The sequence below is a fragment of the Manihot esculenta genome, chromosome 5 (assembly GCF_001659605.2).
Source record: "Manihot esculenta cultivar AM560-2 chromosome 5, M.esculenta_v8, whole genome shotgun sequence".
NCBI lineage: Eukaryota > Viridiplantae > Streptophyta > Magnoliopsida > Malpighiales > Euphorbiaceae > Manihot > Manihot esculenta.
The window spans coordinates 8,796,515-8,807,723 of NC_035165.2; the positions used below are offsets into that span (position 1 = coordinate 8,796,515).

At 32.1% G+C, this 11,209-nt stretch overlaps 1 protein-coding gene across 2 annotated transcripts; it reads right to left on the reverse strand.

The window, feature by feature from the left end:
* Positions 1-3,678: 3,678 nt before the first annotated feature.
* Positions 3,679-5,736, reverse strand: LOC110614793 (homeobox-leucine zipper protein HAT5). 2 transcript variants are annotated; one of them, XM_021756455.2, is made up of 3 exons: positions 5,258-5,736; positions 4,273-4,667; positions 3,679-4,167 (listed from the first exon to the last, which is right to left on the reverse strand). In XM_021756455.2, the coding sequence occupies exons 1-3, from the start codon at positions 5,364-5,366 to the stop codon at positions 3,781-3,783; spliced, it is 891 nt and encodes a 296-aa protein (XP_021612147.1). In that variant the 5' UTR covers positions 5,367-5,736; the 3' UTR covers positions 3,679-3,780. The 2 variants fall into 2 exon arrangements, with proteins under 2 accessions (XP_021612147.1, XP_021612146.1); XM_021756454.2 differs by having other exon boundaries at positions 3,679-4,188; positions 5,258-5,735.
* Between the last annotated feature and the right edge of the window lie 5,473 nt (positions 5,737-11,209).

Consider the following 11,209-nt stretch of genomic DNA (forward strand, 5'->3'; position numbering starts at 1 on the left):
AATTTATTTAAAAAAATTCATAATGATATTTTTCTTAAAAACTGAAGGCAATATTAATTGATTGATATAATTGAAGTTTCTAATATTTTATTGAAGCATAAAATAGAACTAATGAAACTCCATTGTAACATTTCCATACCTTCATTAAAAAACAAATAAATTAAGATTCCAAAGCACTATCTCAATGTCAATTGGAGTTTCTACTTGTTTTAGGTTTTCGTTTTTCCCCTTGTCATGCAACTATAATTGCATTAACAGCCTAATCAGACAAATCTTTTACAAAGCTCATCCAGCTTAGAAAGTACGTTAAGCAACTCATGAATAAGCCTAACTAGAAACAAGACTTTAGATCCAAAACTTCCTAAGGGCTAACAGTTAGGGGTGATCGATAGTTAGATTTAGATTAAATTTAAATTCAAACTATTTTCATTTATTATAATACATAATTATTTAATTTTATAATTAAATTCAATTTAATTCATATATTTTATTTATTAGTTAACTGTTGATTAGACATTCAAATCATTTAATAGTTCCATACTCATTAATTATTAAAATAAATTTTATTAATTAATATTATATTAATTATGAAATACAATGAAAAATTATTTATTCTTAATTATAAATTTGTTAATATAATAAAATCACAATTAAAAAATATAAATTAGAAAGTATCATAAAAATAAGATAATTTAATTTAATTATTACATTTCAAATAATAAAGAAGAAAAAAATTCAATTAATTTTATAAATTATACACTTTTAAAATTTATAAACTAAAAAAATTAACTTCAAAACCAAAATTTTAATTTTTCAGAAATTAAAAAAATTAAAAAAATTTCTGCATATTATTTTAATTTTTTTATAAATATGACTAATTTAAATTTATAAAAAATAAAAATTAAAAAATAAATAAAATATATTTTACACATTATTTTAACTCTTTTTTAGTAGTCAAGTATGAATTAAAAAATAAAATAAATTTTATATATTAATTTAATTTTTTTAAAAAATATGACTAATTTTAATTTTATAGAAATTAAAAAAATAAATAATTTATAATACATTTTTTAAAACTTTTTTTTTCTGAAATGTGACTAATTTTAATTTTACAGAAATTAATAAGTTATTGCACTTAAAATAATGCAGAAAAATAAAATAATGTGTCTGTATAATATGCTATAGGTGTAAAAATATGGTTAATTTTAATTTTTTAAAAATTAAAAAATAAAAATAATCGAATTGAGATATTACTCCCTAATAATATTAGAAATACAAAAAAAATAATTAGTATTATATTTAAATCAAACATAATTAAAGAAGAAAAAGTAAAGTTGAAATTAGGTTGTATAATTGGATATAAAATTATTATTTGTTAACCAATAAAATTCAATATAACATAAATTTATTGATTTAGATTGGTTGGATTTCATGGATTGAATACTCCTAACAAGCGCTGACTAGATAACAATAAGCACTATAATGATATACATTTAGGGATGAGCACTATTCGGTTCAAACTGAAACAATCAATCGAATCAAATTAAATTTAAAATTTGGTTCGATTTTTTATTCAATTCAGTTCGATTCGATTTTAAATTTTAAAATTTTTTATTATTTCGGTTCGGTTCGATTCGATTTTAATCATAAAAAAATTGAACCAAACCGATTAGTGATAATAATATGTTATTTTTAATAATATAGAGAAATTAAATTATATTAAAATTAAAATATTTTAATTAAAATTTAAAAAACTAAAAATAAAGTATAAAAAATAAAAAATTTATTAAAAATCGAAACCGATCAAATCGAATCGAAATGCAAAGTAACCTAAGCCAAAAACTCGACAAAAATTTAAAGAAAAAATAAAAAAAATTACAGAATAGATAATGTTTTATCTCTCCAAAAAATTAGAAAGATTATATTCTAGTTTACTTTTTTATAGAACAATGCAAATGGTATTGCATTTAATAAGGCTAGAGGCTAATTATAAGAGAGTTAGCCACTTATCAATCTAAAAGGCATCTCTACATACATGATTATTTATAACTCAACTCACAAAACAACTAAAACCACCAAAAAAACTGCAGTCCAAAATGAAAACAATCAATTGAAAAGCCTCAGAGCTCAATTCAAAATTTTACAGTAAATGGTACATTTGAACTTACCCTAATTTTTGCAATCAACGTCCAATAGAAATTTATTATAATTTTTTAAAAAAAAAATTTCAAGATGCATAACTTTCAACAGTGTAAAGAAAACTGCAGACCTGTTACAAAATTTGAGAGGGAAATTTTATCGTTTTAAAAGTTAAATTTATATTTTATTTTTTTTAAATATTTTTATATTTAGTTTTTACTATTATAAATAATTTTTTTAACCATTTAAAATTCGATTTTTAATATTTCAAAAATTTTAATAATATTTTTCAATTTATAATCTCTTATTTCTATTATCTTAGTTAAGGACTTCACTCCCAACGCTACCGTCACAAAGGACTTACTGAAAAAAATGGCTCCTTTTCGCTATAGTGAAGGACAATCACGGCGGAAAGAAAGGCCTTCATCTCAAAGGGTAAAGGCCGAAAGAAAGAAAAGAGCAAAATTAAAACAAAAAGAATAAAATAAACAAAAAAAAAAAAAAAAGAAAAACAAGAAAGAGAAAACCTTCCACACCGACGCTGCTTCCGATTCGACTAGTTTTTATGTCGTTTTCCTTTCTTATTCCGAATTTTTCTCATTCTTTCCGACGCTCTCTCGCTCACTTTTTTTCTCTCTCTTTCTCGAGAGCTATTCCAGTTTACTTGTGTTAGGTTTATTGGGTAAAACAATGTGAATGAAAAATAATTTGTAAACCGTTGGGAAAGAATATAAATGAATAAAAATCAATCAAATAGCATGATCTTATTGACTTTGAAAGTAAAATGTCAAAATGTGGTTGGTTGATGCTTCTTGCTTCTCTCTTAATATTTTAATTCTACAAAAAAAAAAAAAAATCATGATCATCAATAGAGAAAGCCACTATTTCTTTTATGTACATATAATAATATTTAATTGAAATAATTTGAAATAATTAATTTGTTTATCTCCAACACCTTCTTATGATTTGCAAATAATTAATTAAGATGGTCAAATAAAATTAAAATATTTTAATAATTAAATTTAATTAAAATCAAAATAATCAAACTAAACTAAAATTAAAATCAAACTGAATATCCAGAAAATCCTTTTTGGGCAACATAATATAAAAAAAGACCAATTAAGGCTTGTCAACATCTTCAATTGGGCAATGGAGTGCCATGAAAGTCCTAAACCAAGAAATTTAACAAACAAGAGAAGAAGCAAAGCAAGACATATGAACCAAAGGGAAATTCTTTTCTCCATCTCATAATTTTTGTTTGATCTTTTTTTTAGTTATTTTAACATTGTCTTTTTTATTATATTAAATTTATAATATTCTTTGATTAATTTTACACAGTAATTCACTCTAGGAAAGATTCATCTGTCTTGCACATATTGTCAAGACTTGTGTCCTTAGCGAGCTTCAACAATGCAATTGCTGTAAATTGCAGCCCTCCATGTGATTGCTTGTTGCTAAAGCTTTCAGCGGATATGAATAGTCTTTTTGAAGAATCACAGCCTAAAACCATATTAGATCAGACATCCAAACTCTACACAGTAAAGGCAAGCACTTTTAATGAAAATATATAATTACAACTGAGAACTTCGATTTGTATTAGCAGCAAAGTGGAAGCTCATATATCTATGACATATAATTAACTCAGTAAGTCCAGGACCAAAATGGTTGATCTTCCACTGGGAATTCAAAACTGCATGAATTTGCAGGCAGATCTTGGTATAATTTTGGAAACAATGGTGTGGGCAAAAGGCTCCTGCCAAGTTCATCTTCTTCATCCTGTGAGAAATCTGAATGATCTGGCTCAAAAACATGAGAAGAATCACCCGGTTCCAATAATGAATGCGGGCTATCTGAATCGAACACATCACTTTTTGCTGAACTTGCCTCTTCTTGTTTGAGTATCAGCAATGGTGCATTGGAAACAACTTCAGAAACAGTTTTAGCAACTGGGTTTCCAAGTTCTGCATCTGGTGGATTCATGGCTTCAACTGGTTCTAAATTTCTCAGCCCTTTCTCGCCAGCCAGCAACTTCGCTTTCAGGGAAACAAGCTGTCGAACAGGCATTAGCCAAGTGAATTGTGCAGAGACAGATCAAATTAGTACTACTTGAAAGAAATTTGATTACTTAGTTACCTGATTTTTCAAATTCTCATTCTCCTTCAGGAGATTGTCATAATCAAGCTTGAGCTTATCGTAGCTGGTTTTCAAAGAGTCATAGTTCTTTTCCAGCTGTTTGTTCTTAAACCGAGCCCGCCGATTTTGAAACCATATTGCAACTTGGCGAGGCTGTAATCCAAGTTCCTTAGCAAGCTGTATCTTTCTCTCCGGCTCAAGCTTATTTTCAACCTCAAAGTTTCTTTCAAGAAATTGAACTTGACTAGCTGTGAGCCTCCTTTTCTTGCCTGGTGGGTTAAGGCACACATCAAAATCTTCATCGCCGCTTTCTTCTTTAACAAGAGCTTGGAAGAATGGCGTGTCCATGGTGTCCTCTCTACCATCATTCTCGAAGTCAATCACAGATTTTGGAGCTAAAACAATTACACAAAAAACATGATCAGATCAGCACTCGCTCAATTGAAAACCCAAGAAAAGCTACAAACAGTAAAGCACCAAAAAGCTTTGTTTCAAAAGTAAATTTAAAGCAGAATCGTACCGACCCAGTAAACAACAAACTTACAAAAAAAAAAAGATAAACAGAAAAGTTTATGCAAAAGCTTCAACCTTTCCTTTATAGTAAAACGGTTGCTCTGTTGATAAAAAATACAACCAATAGTTTTGGTGAATTGGGTTTCCATATCTCCCCAAACACCTGGAAGATCCATCTTAGGATTCAATTCACCTAACAAAACATAGTATTTACCAAAAAATAAATTGTAGGATGATCCTGTTCCTACTCCTACACAATGACAAGGAACAGCAACTCAATCTTCTTAGCAAGGAAACTGGAAATGTTCCCATATTCGTCGAAAGTGAAAATCACAAGTTGAATTGAAAAAAAAAAAAAAAAAAGAGGAGAAATTTAATATAAAATAACGTTCCCAACAAGATACAGAACACAGAGCAGATTGTATCTATTTCAGATTATTTAAGAAGAAGAGGCATAAGCGAGCTGAATTACCAGGAAGGGTGGCAGGAGAAGTGGGAATCCAGAGAGAATCACAAGGGAGAGTGTCGTTTTGAAGCAAAACAGTCATATTAGAACCATCACAGACTTTACCACCTGCCATGGCTTTTCTTTCTGTTTCTATTTTTTCTACTGTCTTTTGTTAGGCTTGTTGTCCTTTGAATTCCCAGAGGTAATAAAACAGAGAAAGAAAGAAAAAGGGATGATGCGTTCAAGTCAGTGTAATCTAGGACCTAAGACGAAAGAAAGTGGTGATGAGGAAGATCACGGCAATGTGGAAAGCCTATGAGCGAAGAAAGCTCACAGCCATCACTCAAAGGAAGAAGAAAAGGCTGGGAGGTACAAAAAGGGATTCTCTGTGCCTTGGACACATAGACATACACGAAAAGAGGAGGAGGGCGTCGAAGGTAGAGAGTTTGAGAGTTGAAAACTTTGAGAGAGTGGAGACAAAGAAAGAGAGGTTCTTGTCTGAGCAGGAGGACTAGATTGGGTTTATAACAAGCTAGCTGAAAGGACATGGGCCATAGGGGCTTTTCTTTCCTTCTTGGCCCTGACAAGCTCTGTTTGGAATTACTTTTTTGCCCCTTTTCTTATATCAAGAAAATAAAGCCATAGGATTAGGCAAAAATGTGTTAGTGGACTTTTTTTTTTGTAAAAAAAATCCATCACATGCTTTTTTTTTTTTTTTTTTTTTAAAAAAAAAAAGCAATTGCTCCATAAATAAAGTTTCACTTTGTAATATTTACTTATAAAATATATAATTATAATCTAACAAAAATCTAATTATAAAATATATATATATTTTAAAAAATCTATGTGAAGATGTATAGTTTTATCATAACTGCCAAATAAAATTTGTCCTTCATGAATATCGTATTGAAAAATTAAAATTTATTAATTTGAAAATAATTTAGCATTAACAATAACAATATAATTGAAGGGCATATTAGGAAAAGATAATATAAAATTTATTATTTTAGTCATATTCACTATTTTTTTTAAAATAACTATATATCTATATTTATAAGATGTATGAGTTATTATGTTTTGAGTTATTATTCGTTATAATTCTAATTATGTGCTAAATATTAATTGGGTGAGAGTACGATTATCTTAAATATTAAAGTATTTGAGACTCTATTAAAATAAAAAGAAAATATTAAAAATTTTAATTTAATAATATTAAAATTGTATTTTATGTAATTTATATGTTTAATATTTAATAAAGTTAATATAAAAAAATAAACATTTAAGATGATTTTTGTAAATAAATGTACAACAATGTGAAATGATGCTAAATTTTAATAGACATTTTAAACAATATTTTGTAGTGAATTAATTTTCCCACATGTATATATTTTTTCGAAGATGTGTAAGAAAATAAAGTCCATTGATGTGGCGTAGACAATTTAATGTCCATAAAAATTTTAAATTATATATATTTTTTATAATTATATTTATAATTTTTTTATAAAAATATTTTATAGTAATGATATTATTATAATTGTATTTTCCGGTTATATTTTTATTAAAAATTAATGTAAAAATTGATTTTGAATATAAAAAATTAATGGCAGATTTATAATTTAATCTTTGAGTATTACCATTATTAATAAGTCAGTCCCTATATTTTCATAAATCTATTAAAATGTCATTATTTTTTCTCTCCGTCAATAAAATAGTCCTTTTGTCTATTTCTGCCGTTAAAAATATAGTAAAAGATCAAATTACCCATATTCTTTTTTCCTTCTCTTCCTCTTCCTCCTTCTTCTTCTTCTTCATTGGTTCTTCCTCTTCTTCTTCTTCTTCTTCTTTTTCTTATTCTTCTTCTTCTTTGATTCTATTTTGATTTTTCCTTTTATTCTTCTTCTTTAAGGAGGGGGAGGAGGAGGTTATTCTTCTTCTTTTTCTTCTTCTTCATCATCATCATCATCTTCTTCTTCTCCTTCTTTTTCTTCTTCTTCTTTTTTCTTCTTTTTCTTCTTCTTCTTCTCCTTCATCTTCATCATCATCTTCTTCTTTTTTTTTCTTCTTTTTTGAGGAGGAGGAGGAGGGACTATTTCGTTGACGGAAAGAAACGACAATGATGTTTTAATAGATGTGAGAAAAAATAAGGACTATTTCGTTGACGGAAAGAAACAATAAGGACATTTTGATAGATATGAGAAAAGATAAGGACATTTTAATAGATTTCTAAAAATGTAGGGAGGGACTATTTCGTTGACAGAAAGAAACTATGAGAAGGGACTATTTCGTTGACGGAAAGAAACAATAAGGACTTTTTAATAGATATGAGAAAAGATATAGACTATTTCATTAACGGAAAGAAATGATAAGGACATTTTAATAGATATACAAAAAGATAATAGTGTTTTAATAGATTTTTAAAAATATAGGGACTAACTTGTTAATAATAGCAATATTCAAGGACTAAATAAAGGATTTTATTTTAGGGCAAAATTGAATTTTAAAAATTTTATCTCTCATCCTTTATCTAGTTTTAACGGAAAAGAGGACGGAATGACTATTTTGTTGACGGAGAGAAAAGATAAGGACATTTTAATAGGTTTCTGAAAATGCAGGGATTGACTTGTTAATAATGGTAATATCTAGAGACTAAATTGTAAATCTCCCAAAATTAATTAATAAAAAATTTAATTAGAGTAATATTTAAATCTAAAAACAGATATAGAGATAAAAAAGTATTTTTTGATCTCATGAGTAAAACTCTAATACCAGGTCAAAAGGCAAGTAACAAAAATGCAAATAGATGGTGATAACCACTGGGCTTTATACTCGGACCGCGGTCGAGCCCACGTTGAAGGGTCAAGCCATAACCCATCAAAGTCCTATATACATGCTGGACCATTAGCGTGCAGTCTAGGTTTCGTTCGAGCAGATCGGACTAAACAGGGATCATGCCCACGTGAAGAAGGTGCAACTCATTTGAGGTGACGAATTCATGAGGCAACAGACTCTGAACATTCAGGATCTTATCTGCATGACATTGAAGGGTATTAAATGGTCGTCTGACAATATAAAAGGACGCAGTATGTCCTTATGTACGGCCCTAAGTGGAAATGATAATGTGTATGGGTGCAGGAAGAGAGTTATGCGCTGCAAAAAGATAAAAAGGAAAGGGATAAATAAGAGGGGAAAGAGCCAGGGATAAATAAGAGGGGAAAGAGCCAACGAGACTAAGTTCACACATATGCATACCCTAATCCTACCCTATACTGGATCTTAGATCATCAATTGATGCCGTCTGTGGGAATGAAGGAAGATCTTTTCGTCACCAGAGTTCTCATCCTCATCTTACCCACTGAAATCCACATGGCAAATCATGACGAAAACCACACCGAAAACACTCTAAATGATATGAGCTCTGCTCAGGAAGGACAACAGTTTTCATTTTCTAGCCCTACCATCCCACTAAACCAACTTTCTGTATTGTTTAACCCCTCATCGAGCTCGGTGGGAACTATGTCCCGAACCACCATATCTGACTAGAAACTACAAAACATGACTCTTCAACTCCAAAATACTGCTTATTGGCTAGGGCAGATGCTGCAGTAAAGGGGACTCAATACCCCATTGAGCGCACCCCTGGTAGCTGAAGGATTCAATGCTAACAAGCCTCAACCCACACTGAACCACCAAATCCATCAACAAGAAAGTAGGAGGACGAATGATGGAGACGGAGAGGTCAGCAAAAGAAATAAGCCCATGGCCAGAGCACGAGGCCAGATAGTAAGAGAACTCATCGAGAATGACGGGGCTGAAAGCTACTCTTCTGAGTCGGCGGAAAGATCAGAAAGTGAAGGGTTGGAGAGAAACTACCGTCTAGAGAAAAGACTAAGGAGAGAAGAGGAAGATACAAATTAGAAGTTGGAGAGGCTGAAGGTGCAACTATTGGCAGAACTGAGGGCACAAGACAACAGTAGCCCACTGCTGCCGACCTCATCCCCATTCGTGAGAAGGGTACAGCAGGAAACTAGAAGCCTATCTTCTATGTTAGTAAGGTGCTCAGAGACGCCGAGGTCGGGTACATGAATATTGAGAAACTAGCATTCGCTTTATTGCTAGTAGTGAGAAAGTCCAGAATGTACCTGGAAAGCCACCAAGGAGTAGTGATGACTGATCAACCCTTGAAAAAAATCTTGCACAGATCGAAGACTTTAGGACGAATGCTAGCCTAGTCCATTGAAATCAACTTGTACTTCCTTATTTACCGACCTCGGACAACCATCAAAACCCAAGCCTTAGCTGATTTTATAGCTGAGTGCTCATTTAACTCGGATAAAGAAGAATGGAATGAAACATCACCGAGCTCAGTAGAAGAAAAGGAGATCAACGGCTGCATGAATTCAGATGGAACCTATTCGTAGACGGGGCATCAAGTTTCGCAGTAGTGGAGCAAGAATCCTATTGAAGGATCCATATGAGTTTAGAGTGTGCTACGCTCTATGTTTCGGGTTCTTAGCATCTAATAACATGGCAGAATACGAATCTCTCATAAACGGGATGAAGATAGCCTTGAGAGTGGAGGCAACTGACCTTAGAATAAATAGTAATTCTCAGCTTATCGTAAATCAAATAACAGGAGTGTACCATTCAAAAGATCCCATCATGCAGAAATACCTAGCTAAAGTACGAAATCTAGAAGCCAAGCTCAGTGAACAAGGGATACTCGTCCAATATCAGAGAATACCCCGAGAAGAGAATGAAGAAGTAGACTTGCTCAGTAAGTTGTCTGTAAAGGAATTTGAATAGCTCCCAGATGAAGTATACTTACAGCTGATCGATACCCCCACCTTTGAAAGGCTAGTCCCCATTATGCATATCAATGAAGAATGAAGCTGGATGACCCTTTACCTGGAATACTTCGAAACAAGGAAATTGCCCGAAGATAAAGTAGAAGCCCGAAAAATCGCAACTAAAGCTATCAATTATCAGGTAGTAAAGGGAGCCTTATATCGAATGAGGGGAATCCATCCTGTGGCTGAGATGTGTAGGCCTAGAAGAAGCAGCCAAAGTGATATGGGAGGTACATCAAGGGGTCTATGGAGTTCATGAGGGGGCCGCCACGTTGGCGAATAAGATCTACCGATAGGGATATTACTGGCCTACAGTCAAGAAAGAAGCTGGGGAATTCGTCAGGAGATGTGATATCAGTCAAAGGTTTGTCAATGCTATCAATAGCCCGACCACACCACAATTGATCATATCTAGCCCCTGGCCATTCTCACAATGGGGAATAGACATCCTGGGCCCATTCTCAAATACTGTAAGGTAGAAGAGATTCATAATAGTAGCCGTGGAATACTTCTCTAAATAACCTGAGGCAGAAGCTGTACCTGCTATCACAATCCAAAAAGTGATAGACTTCGTCTAGGGCAACATTATATGCCGATTTGGGATACCCAGGATGCTTGTATCGAACAATGGAAAGCAGTTCGACTGCAACTCTTTTAGGGACTTCACGAGGAACATGGACATATGGCACAAGTTCTCCTCAGTGGCTCACCCGCAGACAAATGGCCAAATGGAAGTGACAAATCGAGTTATCCTACAAAGGCTAAAGAAGCAGCTAGACAATGCTAAGAAGAACTGGGCAGCCAAGCTATATAGCATTCTGTGGGCATTCCGGACCACACCTCGGACACCCACAGGGGAAACACTTTTCGCCCTGGCATTTGGGATGGAGGCAGTAGTCCCATAGAGCTGCAAATCTCCACTCACCGAGTCCAATTCAGTGATGAGAGCACCAACAATAAAAAATTGAGAAGCAATCTGGATGCCCTCGAAGAAATCAAAGATGAAGCACAAGTAAGAACAGCTACTTATTAACAAAAGGGAGCTCGTTATTACAACCAAAAAGTCTGTGAAAGGAACTTGAAGGCTGGAGACCTGACCTTAAGGAGATTGGAAGCAACGAAAAAAAGA